This window comes from Dunckerocampus dactyliophorus, chromosome 13, assembly GCF_027744805.1.
Source record: "Dunckerocampus dactyliophorus isolate RoL2022-P2 chromosome 13, RoL_Ddac_1.1, whole genome shotgun sequence".
In the NCBI taxonomy this organism is placed as follows: Eukaryota; Metazoa; Chordata; class Actinopteri; order Syngnathiformes; family Syngnathidae; genus Dunckerocampus; species Dunckerocampus dactyliophorus.
In genome coordinates, this window is record NC_072831.1 from 26,444,270 (window position 1) to 26,459,010 (window position 14,741).

The window sequence follows — 14,741 nt, forward strand, 5'->3', positions numbered from 1 at the left end:
AGGTGTGCTGTGCTGTGATTGGCTGGTGACCAGTCCAGGGTGCACCCCGTCTCTCACCCAAAGTCAGCTGGGATAGGCTTCAGCTCACACGTGACCCTAATGAGGACAAGCGGTATAGAAAATGGATTTGGAAGAAAGTTTACAAAAAGGAAAGCTGAAATTGTTGGAAAATTTACACAAAAAACCCATCAGAAATGGAAAAAAACAGCTGTAATTTTGGGAGAATGAAGTCAAAATATTAACAGAAAAAAATTGGATTCTAACAAGAAAAAAACCTCTCAATTTTACGAGAGTAATATTGTTACAAGAGTAATAATACGTGGAAAGAGTCATTTTAGTAGCAAGTAGTAGGGAATGGGTGGGGTAGGGGGTGCATGCCATTGTCTAATTTTCACACTTGCCCATGATGTAAAACTCCAGCCAGAGTGGAGATTTTCAAAAACTCAGACTGAGTGTTTGGTTTGTGTCGTAAGAAATGTGCGACATTGATGTTTTTTAAACTTTATTTAACAAGAAAACGACATAAGTTATTGACTTGCGGATGTTTCCTGGGCTCCATGTAAGCGTGCGCTGATTTTAAAGATAATCCACACGTCATGGTACATCTAGTATCTCCCTATGTTGATGAACGTTATGTTGCACGACCAGTGAGGTGTGTTAAAGAAGCAGAGTTACAATGCCATCTACCATCAAGTTACACAGACAGTCCCATTATAACGTGTAACGTATAACGTGTTTGTGAGCAAGGACTTTTTTTTTTTAAAGAATCCATCTGTGGTGGTCCCAATTTATTTGTGACAGCCCGACTGAATGCATGGGAAACACTGAATAAGTCACTGTCACTCAAGTAGTGTTGTGGTTGAAAAGCAGTTGTCTTATCAGCCACACTCTTGCTGCAAAGTCACATTTTAGACAATCATTGATGCAAAACTGTTGAATTCACTTTCACCTTTGTTACGGCATTTCATCCCGAGCCCGGTAGTTAACTATACTTGTACCAGGCAGCTTGGAAGAGTTGTGAAATGTTCCAGGCGTAAAAAAACCAATAACAAAAAAAAACGCTGACACAAGCTTCCTGTCACATGATGGAGGAGGGGGAATGACTTTAAGCGCGTGGAGAAAGCAGGGAGCAGTAACACGGAGGTAGGGTTGTCTTATTTGACAGAAATATTATAATAAACTGAGATTTATCATACTTCAGATGGCTTTTAAAGCCTTTACACAAACGCATGTGTATGAGAGGCGAGCAGGCCTCAAGGAGAAAGGAAAATCCAGCATCCAGTGCCTGGAATGCTTCGGGCAAAATATGTACATCGGGACGAGGGATGCTACAGTGCGGCACCTGCTTCTTCCGGCACGTAGCGACACAAGACCGCCTAGAGAGGGTAGGGTGAGGAAGTTGGGTTCCAGCAGCCCTGTAGTTCAAATAAGGGCCATCCCGCTTCTCAACCACCTGCTGATCCTGTGGGATGGCAGCATCACGGCGCTCAACATGTTCTCCCTGGAGCCCGTCCAGGCCTGGAGGAGGGTCCAACATGTGTCTGCCTTTGAGGTGTGTGACTCTTCACTCATATCTCAGCCCCCGCGTGTGCAGGTGGCGGTCTCCTCCAGCCGCAAGAGGCCCATCCGCATCCTGGCGGTCGGTGTGGACGGGTGGGACGTCGTCAAGGAGGTCCCCCTGTTCCAGGAAGTGGTGGCCATGGCGGTGGATGGTGGGTGTTTGTGTGTGGCCACGAGTGACAAGTACCTCCTGTGCAATATGGCCACCGGGGGCACCGAGGAGCTTTTTCCACACAATCACAGCCGGCAGGGAGCCATTGTTGCCTCGATAGGATGCGGGGAATTTCTCCTGAACGGGCCTGGATCTTTAGGTAAGACGTTAACGCAGACATACATATTGGCTGCCTTTCCATGAGTGTGTATGTATATGTATATATGTATCTATATGTATATATCGGGGGTGTCCAAAGTGCAGCCCTGGGGCCATTTGCACATTCGAAAAATATAATTTAACAAGAAATCTAAAATAACCCAGAACAACAACAGCAAAAAAAGGGAAAATGAGCAGTAATTTTACAAGAATAAAGTGAAAATATAAAAAAAGTTGTAATTTAACGAGAAAAATTTGTAATATTACAAGAATAATAATATGAGGAAAAATAACGTCATTTTAGTAGCATAAAGTTGAAATATTAAAGAAAAAAGACGTTGTACTGTATTTGCAATACAGTATTATGGAAAACATGCAAAACAACAAATAAAGTTGTAATTTTTGAAAAATTAGGTTGCAGAGTAAGTTATAATTTTATGAAAAATAAAGTCAAAATATTAGGGAAATAAAGTCATAATTTTGAGAACAAAATATAAGAAAGTTAATTTAAAAAAAAACAACAGCTATATACTATAAACTACTGTATACTATACTATGTACTACAAACTATATAACTATTAATTTAAAAAAGCCACAATTTTAAGACAACAAACTTGTAATATTGTGAGGAAACAATGTCATTTTATATCGGCTAACCGCCGCATAAATTTATCCATAAAGTTCCTTAACACAGCATGAAAGGTGGGAACATTGCTAGTTCCAAACATCTGGCTGGCACTAGAGAGAACGATTATACAGTGAACTCCCCAGCATTAACACCGCTGGCGAGTTCACTGTAAGCAACAGTGCAGCAAGTGTAACATGCATAACTTTTACACCAACAGTATCAACATTTTAAAGCGCATGCAGAGTAGACAAAGCTGCTGGATGCCGACCAGTCACGACACTTAAAATGCAGCTGCTCCCATCTTGGTAGGTCGCCTACAGCCACAGCTGTATGCCACCATGTTTTGACCCAATGCTAATCTGAGACCCCTGCAGTTATTTGCTTGTGTAGACAACGCCCCCGGCGTCGATTGGAGACTGCGGTTCAGGGAATAGAGGCGTTAACTGGAGCATTGATGATATATTGTACATCCATTTAGCCATGAGACTAAATGAGCTATCCTGTGCCTCAGGAATGTTTGTGATGAAGACAGGAGTATGCCAGCGGCCTCCACTGCAGTGGCCCGAGGAAGTGCTGGCAGTGGCGGTGTGTTTCCCTTACATCCTGAGCCTTCAACCTCGAGCGCTGTGCATCTACAGCGCCTTGGATCAGCAGCTCAAACAGACTCTTGTGAGTCTCAGCGGAGCACAGGCCCTGCACGCCACCGCAGGTAAAGAAGTCACTGTCAAAGCTAATGGCGGCAAATGATCAAGATGGCCTCCCTCCCTTTCAGATGGCGCACTGGTGTGCACCGACAGGGACATCTTCATACTGCACTTGGTGCCCTTAGAAGAACAGATACAGTCGCTGGTGGGACAGGAGAGGGTGGAGGAGGCCTTGACGCTGCTCAATGGGCTGCAGAGCTTTCGTCCATGTGACTCACACAAGGTGAAGTGGAGTTCATAACAGCACTATCAGTTAGACATTCCTTTTTTAAAATTTCACTCTGCAATGTTCCCACTGTGGTCGATGTGGAACAATGCTCCATGGATATATTTTTTTATTTACATTTTCCCAAATGGGTTTCTGTGATGTACTGTAAAAGCACATTTGTGCAAGACAAATGCAATGCTTTGTGTTCCATTACAAACACCTGCACACACACACACACACACACAAAATCCTAACGACATACGATATCTTTACAAAAATAATAATGCTCAGTTTTGATTGACAATGTTACGGCCACAGTAGGTGGGGAATAATGAGGGAAAAAACTCAGAAACTTGCAATATTATGAGGAAAAAAAAGATGTTACATTCATAAAGTCAGAATATCATTAAAATTGTGGTCTAAATCATCATTGTTAGTCATGAATGACTTTAAGGGCCATTGTGAAAAACAAATCTTCATCCTCAGACACAATCCTATTTAATATTTTGATGAATACATATGCATATTTTCATCTGTATTAATTCATTAAATAAAATATTTATTTTTGTTTTAAATTTTACAAGAATCTTTTTTTTTTCTTCCCCAGAATGGCCCCAACAGCCCTTAGTAGATATATATCAGAGTGGTTTGACATGTTTGACTGTTTACTATTTTTGAATAGACCTACAGTATTTCTCTCATATTAAATAACTGCATTGTATTCTTTTTCTTTATCAGTGTAGTTGATACAATGCATTTTTTGTTTCGGCCGGTGCACTGAAAAAAATTTCCCTCTAAAAACAAGCATAAAAAAATAAAAAGATTATTTTGCTTGTAAAAGCAAAAAAAAAATCTGCCAATGAAACAAGTCAAAATTGGCTTAGTAAGATATCTTGAAATAAGACATTACACTTAAGCCTTAAAAACACAAACGTCATCTTGAAATTAGCAAATAAAACTCATTCTTCGCTATATTTAACAGCTTATCCATCCATCTTCTATGCCGCTTATACTCACTAGGGTCGCGGGTATGCTGGAGTATTTTTACCCATGGAAGTTGCATCGTTTTTTGTTTTTTTACCTTCCTTAGACCTACACTGCGTCAGACGGAGTGCTGTCTCTAATATTTTGCTCCTCTCAAGGAGCTACTGTACATACCAAATAACTGGCTTGGTTTCACGGCACATCACAACAATGATGCATTATTATATTTGCAAAGGTTTAATTATGTATCAGATCTCATTATTTGGTGTACCTAATGAAGTGCCCGCTGAGTGGAGCAGATTGTGCGTCAGGTGTGAGCCTGCTAACACCTTCCACATGGGTGGTTGCAGCAGATGGCTCGTGAGAGATGTGTCACCTCGCAGATGATCGTCAAACTAACACGTCCATGTTTGCTTTTCATCTCCTGTTGGCAAATCCTCACATTCTACCTTCAGGATATTCTCATGAATAGTGCATGCATGCTCTATGCTGACATTTTGATTTGATTTATTTGAACATTTCATTTCACTTCAGTATACATCACATACCACAGTTCATAATTCGACATGTTCAAAAGGAGTAGGAAGAAGCAGAGATTATTCAATCCGACCCCCTCTTTAAGGGGGTAAAATTGTTATGTTATAAGAAATATAACAATTAGGGATGTCCGATATTATCGGCCCACCAATAATAACGGACCGATATCAAAGTTTTATGCGATGTCGGTAGACATTGGTATCACATTTTTCCCCGATAATGAAAACGGATATTAAAAAAATGTTGTATACTTACTTACATGCTCTTAAGATATTTGTTAACTTGTTTTTCTACGTCTTTTACTTATATTCTCCTTCTTTAGTTTTTTGTATTATACATCTCCTATCTAATGTGTTTTTCTTCTTACAAGCATTATGGAGACCCTTTGTCATCCACGGTTGAATTCTGTTCTTTTGTTTATTAGACAATTCTCTCAATGGAGAGTGCACATCACAGAGCGTCATAGAAATATTTAGAAAGTGCTCGTATGCTCCATCTACGTCTTTTTTTACAATAGACACATTTCAGACTTTGTTCTTCCAGATCTAGTTAGACGTTGAGTGGCCTGTTTTTTTGTATTTTTTTTGCTGCAGGAGCTGCATAAGGCCGTCACGTGCCGGGCCGGATTTGTTCATTTTTACCAGGAGGACTTCTCTGAGGCTGCTGATCTGTTCATGTGAGAATAACATCATCATCTGAAAAGGTTTGCTATTCAATCACGCCTTGTTGCATGTTTTAACAGCAAGGGTGAGCTGGACCCCCGAGAGGTCATCCGTCTGTATCCCAACATGGAGTCTTGCCTCGGCGAGGACTTTGAATGCGTGCACGGCCACCAAGACAAGGCCAGGTGTCTTCATGCGTTGTGGTGTGGTGACACAAACATGTTTCATCGCTACCGAGCCTTCCTGGGAGACTTTCTCAGTGCAGTAAGAGGGACAGAGCACGGGCTGCTATGCGGAAAAGAGGTGGATTGCGCCCTCTTGAGGTTGTACGTTGAACAGGAGGACACTGAGCGCTTGGAGCGTCTTATGGCATCCCCCAATGCATGCAGCTTGGCTCACTGTGTGCCACTTCTGGAGCAAAACAGCAGGTAGAAAACACTGAATGATTACAATTAGTGTTGTCTTTTCACTAATTATTGCCTCTTTTAAAAGATATTTTGCTTTAGGCTTACTCTATTTAAGCCATGGACTGCAAATGGATGCAATAAAGGTATTGTTTCCTTCCACATTCAAGTAGAAAGTGAACGCACCTGTTAAAATAAAAAGCTAATTGGAAATAAAATGTATTTTAATTGTTGCAAACAATTTTTAAAAAGCACCGTTTAAATGTATTATTTTATTATTTATTAACCATGCAAAATGCTTGCCTACTTGAAGTATTACTTGAAGTAAATATCTTATGTTTAATTATTTAATTTGCATTATGCACTATATATATTATATAAATTTATAAATATATAATTTTATAAATTATATATTTTATAGTAGTATATATTTAAAAGGATTCAGAATATTATGTAATATAATTTTAACACATTTTATATAAATAAATATACTGTATGTAGTTTGAATACATAATATGCATATATTTCTTTTTTTTTGTTTATACAGTATTCTCATCATATATATTGTACATTACTGGTCAAAAGTTTGGAGACACTTTCTCATGTTAATGAATGGGAAAGTGTCTCCAAACTTTTGAGTGGTACTTGATATAGTTTTTTTTTATAAAGCTAACATGGTTACAACCAACACAACCAATCCGCTATTAATAGAATTACGTCTTTTAGATTTTTAATTTTCTTTATTTGTCACTTTATTTGACCCTTTTTTTTTTTTTTTTTTTTTTTACATATTTTATACGCATATTTTAACAGGGGTTTGTGCACTGTCCACTGTAAGTAGACATGCACTCCATTTACCTTGTTTTACCCCCATCCCACCCTCACAGACATGGGTACAGATAGCAGACGGGGTCCTCAAAGACCCATCGCACTCGGCTCCAGACGTCTATGGACAGATCGTGCGTAGCCTCAGCCAGATGAAGGACAAAGATACCGTATGGACGTTTGCAGACTGGGCCTTGCAAAGAAACCAGGAGGTGCTTACCGGTGTTTCATATTTAACTGTAGAGGGCAGAGTTGGACTCCCTTATATGACATGTCATCTCTTCCCTGTATGTGTGGAAACAAAGATAGGTGTTCAGGTATTCACCCAATGCCCTCAGGAGGACTGTTTAGAGACACAGCATGTCCTCACTCTCCTGAGGACGTACCCTCTGGCACTGGTCTTGTATCTGGAGTTCCTAATTGAGCACTTGAAGGTGGGTGAGTCTAATCTAAACACACGCCTACGTTATTAAATGCTTGATTACCATAATGGTCCCCCTAGGAGCGGCGCCATCACACTTCCCTGGCTATGGCCTACGTGACGCTCATACTGCAGCAGGGAGAGGAAATGAAGTCATTCCGAGAGGACACCAGGGGAAAGTTGCAGAGGCTGCTGTGGGATTCTGACTTTGTAGATGTCACGGCTGTATACGGTGTGTGGACGCCTCATTAGGGACCCTAATTCAGTGCAACCTCTGGGATTGAGCACAATCTTGATTTTTCCATTTGTTTTCAAATTGTCACCGTCATAAAAACCTTTATTAACTGTACATGCCTAACACGACTGGTCCGGCCAGCCACACGTTCCGCAATGAGCTGTAAATTTTTATGTCCAGCGCCACTCTTAAGGCGTCAGGGAGTGAGGTTTACCAACGCACTGTACTCTTGCACGTCTGCACCAGGTGCCATCCGCTACACTCACCCCCTAAACCTCACTCTCATACAGATCACAGCACATCACATCACATTCATCCCGGTGCTCAAACCAGGGTCCGCAGAATAAGAGTCGAAAGCGCTAGCCATTGAGTTAAAAGCCTGAGCTGTCAACTCAAAGTCTGGCGCGACACCTAAGGCATCAGGGAGTGAGGTTTGCCAAAGTACAGCTGCGGCAGCCTGCAACCGTTACACATGCGTTGTTTTTCATAAATAATTTTATAAATATAAGTAAACCTCGAGCCCCTTTCACACTGCCTGTACTGTATAACCCAGCATTTTCTCGGCTTTTCTCCTCTTTCTTTCTTCCCGGCAATTTTCCACCTTTGGAGAATGTATCAGACCCGTAACAGAGGTGAGAGTAACAGGTTTTCTGCATTCCTGGGACCCCCACATCTCCCGCACTGCTGTGTTGAACGCTAAAGCCGCACAGACATTGCGGCAGTTTTCCATTTCACTGGGTTCTGTATAAAAGGCACAGGCAGATAAATGCCAGATCAAGGGCTAGGGCTAAAAAGAGGCTATTTTTCAACACTGTTAGAAGTCATTAAACTCTTTACACATCCCCCCTAACAAGCATATGGAGTCGTACTACTGTGAATGGGGGTCTGCTTATCTCTCGTAACTTGCAGTATAATGTGCCAAAAAACACAAAAAGCCAAAGAAAAAGCAAAAGGGACAGCTTGCTCAATGTCCTATAGATGCATCTTCAAATTATGGATCGCGGCAGTCGATGTTAGGTTCCAATGTATCGTATTTCTTGTTACTGTATTTAAAAAAAACAAAAACTGTCCTCCTTCCAGAAAGAGTCAAAACCACAACATTGCATTTGGAGAAAGCCATTCTCCTGGGGAGAACCGGTGAACACCTCCAGGCCTTGCAGCTTCTTGTCCACCACACGGGAGACCCCCAGCTAGCCGAGGCCTACTGCCACCAGGCCGCACAGGTCCAGGACTCTCAGTCCAGGAAGGCCTTGCTTATCAACCTGCTTCAAATCTACCTGAGCTCTGAGGAACTCACCAACGCCGCTGTGGATCTCCTCAACAACAACCCTCAGGCCTTGGCGGCGGAGATTCTCCATTTCCTGCCAGAATCCTGGTCCGTCGGACTCGTCTCCCGGTTCCTCATTGGATCCCTCAGGGAGACGTTCCACCGGGGGAGGATGGTGAAGGTGCAAAAAGCTTTGGCCCAGGCAGAGCTGTTGAGGCACAAAGTCACATGGGTAGGTTTGTAACTTTCATCGTGACGAAACGTAAAGGCGAGGTTTACATTTTAGTTAATTGTCATGTAAGTGTAAAAAGAAGTTATGCAAGTAATTGTTATTAGTAAAACTTAACAAGTATAACAAGTATAGGAAACAGTACAGTTAATGAGTACCATTTTTAATATTTTCAAGAACATTTTTTTAATTTAATCCTGCTTTGAGAACGAAACAGGAAACAGTTTCACTCTCTTCCCCTTTGCACTGGAATGCCAATGGTACAGCCCTGACAGTTCCAGAAAGTAGCCTGCTAAAAAACAGGACATAAATTGGATTTGTTTTCATTTTAGTTTTAGGAAATATCAACTGACGATTAAACCGTCCCCCTACCCCAAAAATGGTATGGCCCCGTTGTAACATTTTACACAAAACAAGCAATTTTCCCAACATGTCCTTTCCAGATGCAGGCGTCAAGAACAAAGTTCAGCGTGGTCAAGGGGCAGGTGTGTGTCATTTGCCAAACGGACCTAGCACAGTCACGCTTTGCCGTGAACCTTTATGGTGAGCCTATGCACAGCAGCTGCATTTAAAGATGCATTTTAAGTAGCATTTCTGTGGACTGAAGCATTTTAGGGCGTTTCCTGGGGATTTTATTGCACGGCGGACCAGATCAAATGCTCGCCTGTAAGGCCCATGATCCACAGGTTGTCCACGCCGGATCTAAAGCATGACAGGGAGTCACTCACCAAGCTCAGGCGCATGCATAGTGTAAATAAAGGGTTTCAAAATGCCAAAAAAAAGCAAACATTGCACTTTTCTTAAAGGGCGTCACATTTGTGCACATTCTAGTGACCTCATTTTTGGCCATAAAGTGCAACGTAAAGGATGCTGGAGGGTGTACAGTCATCAATTAGACAGTGGCATTCAACCACCGGTGGTCAAACTGAAGACCAAAGCACCATTACTGTGGCACATCATAGGTTTCCACCACTGCACCTTGTTTACTCACTGTGTGCATTAATGTGCATTTATGGCAAAAAGGGACATCACAATTACAGGTTTTAAAAAAGGAGAGTAATGTAAACAGGCTGCAGAGCTAATTTTATGAGCTAGCAAATTGTATGTCTTGTACGCACGGGAAGTGAAGTCAGTCAGCTTTTTAACAGTGGTTCTCCCGGTTTCTCCGAAATGTTAGTGAAGACACATATCATTAAGTTAGACAACACTGGACCTGGGATATATTTGTCTATTTCTGTCATCAATGAGTCCTCAACCCATCCTGGAGCCAAGCTTGTAGTTACGCTGATGGCAGCCGGACTTTCTAACTACATTGATACCGATGCCGGGCTCTGTAGCTCAGAGCTAGTGGCAAAATTCAGCATAGACAATTAGTGAATTATGACAGAGCCTGAGGACTTTGCTCTTTCTTCCCTATTGAGGCCGCGTGGCAGCGCTCCATTGTTGTCACTGAGTCAGAGGGAGGGTTCCCTAAAAGGCCTTTAGGCTCCAATAAAACTACACTTTGACTGGTGGCTTTCTCCTTCTGGCATGTGTCATGGGAATAATAACATTATCTCTTTATGTATTTTGTGCATCCAGCCAATTTTAAAATCCATCTTTTGATAATGCTAGAAAGGGAAGAACTATTTTTAAATTATATTTAATTATGGAACATTATATTACAATGTCATATTACCATATTGACCGGACTATTAGACAATCCCTTTTTTTCAAGTCCTGTTTTTGGGGAAAAAAACATGTTTTAAGACAAAATCAAGGAGGCAAAAAAAGACTAAATCTTTTTTTTTAATCATATTTTTAATATCAGTCAAATCACTGATGTGTGTGAGTGACAGCAAGAAAGGCTCTAACTCGCCTGGGGAGAAGGTGCTTGGCGCTTGTTGGTTTGCACGTATAAAACTCTAGAACCCGAATGTAAGACGACAGGTCTTTTTCAGACTTTTTTCTAGGGAAAAAATAAGTACATGCAGTCTTATATTTGGATCAATACGGTATATTATATTATATCACACTACTATAAAAACAGCGCTTGTTTTTTTCTTTCAGATTTAGCGCTACCTGTTCGCCTTTACTCTATGCCGCTTATTCTCACCAGGGTCATTCCTAACCCACATCATGTGACTTTTCAACACAAAAGCGGGGGAGTGGTAAAAACACATCCAGGACTAACCGTATTCACTTATTATGTATTATTATTATTTATTATGTACTACCGAAATTGAAGTGATCTGTATTTGACAGATTTATTTATTCTTACTCTAACTACTCTAACTCTCTTAACTCTTAATTTTAAAGTGATTACCTTTATTAGGACGCTTTTGCAGAGCTGCTGGAAACGTGAATTTCTCTTGGAGATATAGTATCTATCTATCCATCCATCCATCTACCTATAAGCTCAATGTGGGCTCACTATTTGGCAAGCAAGTGGAAGTCATTCTAAAGTGTTAACAAGCTTATTAATAGCAACTGCATAAGCAACTGGTGTCCCAATACTTTTGATCATCTGGTGTATGTTCCCAAGCAGTGGCGAGCCATCATTTTCACCTTCAAATGAACTTTGCTGTTGCTGCTTTCTTCACATGAAAGGCATCCAATGTTCACAGAATAAGATGGTGACTTGACACGTGAGGTGGCAGTGGATTCAGTTCTGTCCAAACCTATAAATATCCCACAGCGCAAGAACATTTCCGTTGTGTGCTTTTCTAAATTTAAAAGAAATATGTCTGGGCTGTGGCCTATAACTGTTTACATCTTGTAGACAAAAAATGTATTTGATATCTTGGAAACCTCAACGCTTTTTAAATGGTTCAAAAGCGATTGTTTATCACCTTTGATGCTGAATAATTATACCTTTCAGTAGTTTATGTTTTTTTTATTGCCATATTGGTACTTAATTACAAAGGAACCAGCAGGGCTATTGCCATAGAAAATGCCAAAATAGAATCTATTCATTTGGATTGAAGGGAAGGAACATTGTTGTTAGTTTGTCCAAAAATATTACATGGGCCTTTTTGAAGAAAAATACTTGAAATGGCAATGATCAGCCACAATCTCCATTCTTTTTTCTGAAAACACAAATACAGTGGAACCTTGGTTAGCGTCGTTAATTTGTTCCAGAAGGTCCCACTCTAACAGAAATACCTGAAGACCTTTTTCCCATAAGAAATAATGTAAATCCAATTAATCCACTCCAGAAAGCCAAAAATGTTAACATATTAGTATATAGTTTTACAATTATAGTTTTACATGCAGTAAACAATTCCATACGCATATAAAAATGCATACAAATGATGAATGAACATGGACATTTCAGGGTACTTTTACTTTCATTAAAAACGTGACTCTTGATTTGACTCTTCCACTTGAGTGTGGAAAATAATGGAATAATGGAATATTTTGGTAGTTTGAGCATAGAAAACCTGTTTACAACATTATTAGAGCCCTCCAGACATGAAATAACACCCCTATAGTATTACCCATAATAAATGATTTTGCTCCCATTTTTCATGAGCTGAACTCAAAGATTTAAAAGTTTTCGTATGTATCCAAAAGGCCTATCTCTCTCAATTATTGTTCACAAATATGTCTAAATTTGTGTTAGTGAACATTCATGATTCATGATTCATAATCTATCCACCTCACATGTGACATATCAAGATGCTGAAAAAACAGCATGATTTTATGATTATGATTATGATTGTGACCAGCATCCGGGCGAGGGAAAAGTAAGTCCATTTATCTTGCTCATCATTAGGTTCTATTTGAGCTACGCTTTTTCTGATGCCTCACCTAGGAAGTGTTTGTCATGGGTAGCACTACCAGGGGCACAATAGCCCCCGACAACGTAGCTCCTAGGATCATCGGGACACGCAAACTCCTCCACCACGATAAGGTGGTTGCCCAGAGAGGAGATCATTTGTCATTTTAGTTTTTAATATCCCATTAGTGGCAAATCACTAATGTTGCATTTATATTAAACAAACTTTTTTTTAGCTATTTATTTGCTCCACACACAGCCTGAGGACGCCTGTTGCAGGTACCTCCATGAAAGATGCCCGCTGGGGTTGAGGAGGGGAAAAACATGACCACACAGTCCCTCTCTGTGCACCACAGTTCCATCTAAAGCCACAAATTACCGTACGGCGTTCCCTCGTGACGCATTTTCTAGTCGCTTAGCGGTTGCTGAGAGACAAGGAGGATCTCGATTTGACGACCCTTTGGCAGCAATAATGGTTAGGTAGCAGAAACCCTTGAATGATTTTCACATCGCCCGCAAAAACAAATTCTATAGATACAGTGGCGTCAGTATGGGAAGAAATAGCCAAAGAGGATGATCAAACACATCTTTTTATAACTCTCAACATAGGCTACTTCCTATGAGGGGTTTGGCAGCATGCCCATGGGAGAGTGTTGGGTGTCCCACTCGAGGCGCCCAGGGACCCAGTCCGAAACCACATGAGACTTCCATTCTGGTCTTGTGCATGTATGCATGCAGATGTGGGCCCCACACATTAGCTTGATACTATTATGTATCCTCACAGTACAGGTATAACACGGGGCACTGTAAAATACAGCTGTAATAGATCACACCATGTTTGGATGCCATTACTTTTATCTCTGGTTATCTGGTTAAAATTATTTGTTTTCATTTAGTACTGTAAATTATATTTTTCAGGTAAAGTGGTTGTGACGCCATAAATACTATTCCTAAACAAATTAAGTAGTATTAGTTTAATGAACTGTGCCCTGTGCACAACTAATAAGCACAATTTTATATGATAAATTTTGCTCTGAGGTCTTTCTGGCACACTTGAACGTGTTTATACCACTTCTTATTTCGCTAATAGGCCCAAAAAAAGGTCCAGCTGAGGTCACTCACCTGCTTTTTGACAATACAGGCTTCTCATGGTCCAGTCTATCACCCGGAACCAATGACGTTCTGGGAATGGAACCAAGCAGAACTGCTGACTAAGTCAAAAGTTGGAATGGGGGGGCAAATGAGTGGCAACTCAACACTAATACTAAGTGTTTCATTTTGTGTGTGTGTGTGTGTGTGTGTGTGTGTGTGGGGGGGGGTGGGTGGGTGGGGGGGGTGGGGGGGGGGGGGGTGTTTATGATCCCACCACAGCAGTCATGGCAAAGAAGTCGGTGACAGAACACAGAGCAACATTGGAAAGCAATACACGTCTCTGTCCGGGCTGCTCAGTACAACATGGCTACAGTGACAATAAGATGACAATAATAATGAAAGACGAAGAATGGGAGCACACCGGAAAGTGAGCCGCTAAGCATCCACTTCCGTCACACTTTAAGTGAAAGTATAATGTATTGTTTTATTTAACATTGGGGCTAACATCTCTTTACGCCTACATTAAGAAATATGTATTTATTAACAGATTAGTATAATGACAGTATGGCTGGCATTTTTTTCATTGTCCTTTGGGGCATAAATAAATGTGCTCCAGTTTTTCCGCAACAGTGGTCACAAGCGATTCTGTTAATTGAAGTGCATCTGCAAGAAAAGTTATCAACCTCGGATAAGTGGAAGGAAATGGATGAATATATATTTGTTGTTTTATAAGAATTATATTATAGTTTATTATAATTATAATTATTCTAATTATATTATAGAATTAATATTACGAGAAAAACATTTTTAAATTTTACTTGAATAAAGTCATATTTTTATGGGAATAAAAGCAAAATATTAGCTGTAATATTATGGGAATAAAGTCGTAACATAATATAACATATATGTTTACAA

The 14,741-nt window shown here is 40.5% G+C and overlaps 1 protein-coding gene and 1 long non-coding RNA gene across 2 annotated transcripts in view; one reads left to right on the forward strand and one right to left on the reverse strand.

Moving 5' to 3' along the window:
- si:ch211-266g18.9 (transforming growth factor-beta receptor-associated protein 1) lies at positions 1-14,035 on the forward strand. Its single transcript, XM_054797255.1, has 11 exons — positions 1-1,871; positions 3,010-3,207; positions 3,271-3,425; positions 5,525-5,607; positions 5,674-6,021; positions 6,086-6,143; positions 6,885-7,034; positions 7,128-7,256; positions 7,325-7,475; positions 8,559-8,977; positions 9,418-14,035. The coding sequence occupies exons 1-11, from the start codon at positions 1,202-1,204 to the stop codon at positions 9,544-9,546; spliced, it is 2,490 nt and encodes an 829-aa protein (XP_054653230.1). The 5' UTR covers positions 1-1,201; the 3' UTR covers positions 9,547-14,035.
- Positions 6,725-14,741, reverse strand: part of LOC129192862 (uncharacterized) — a 26,269-nt gene continuing 18,252 nt past the window's right edge. Inside the window, exon 5 of the long non-coding RNA XR_008573511.1 lies at positions 6,725-8,953. This is a non-coding gene — a long non-coding RNA (uncharacterized LOC129192862). The remainder of the gene's footprint in view (positions 8,954-14,741) is intronic.

What these genes read in the sequence shown, in the direction of transcription:
- si:ch211-266g18.9 (XM_054797255.1), top strand. Translation starts at nt 1,202, where the DNA reads ATGGCTTTTAAAGCCTTTACACAAACGCATGTGTATGAGAGGCGAGCA. An exon ending in TGCAAATGGATGCAATAAAG is followed by an intron (nt 6,144 to 6,884) that starts GTATTGTTTCCT and finishes CCACCCTCACAG; the next exon opens with ACATGGGTACAGATAGCAGA. An exon ending in TCCTAATTGAGCACTTGAAG is followed by an intron (nt 7,257 to 7,324) that starts GTGGGTGAGTCT and finishes TGGTCCCCCTAG; the next exon opens with GAGCGGCGCCATCACACTTC.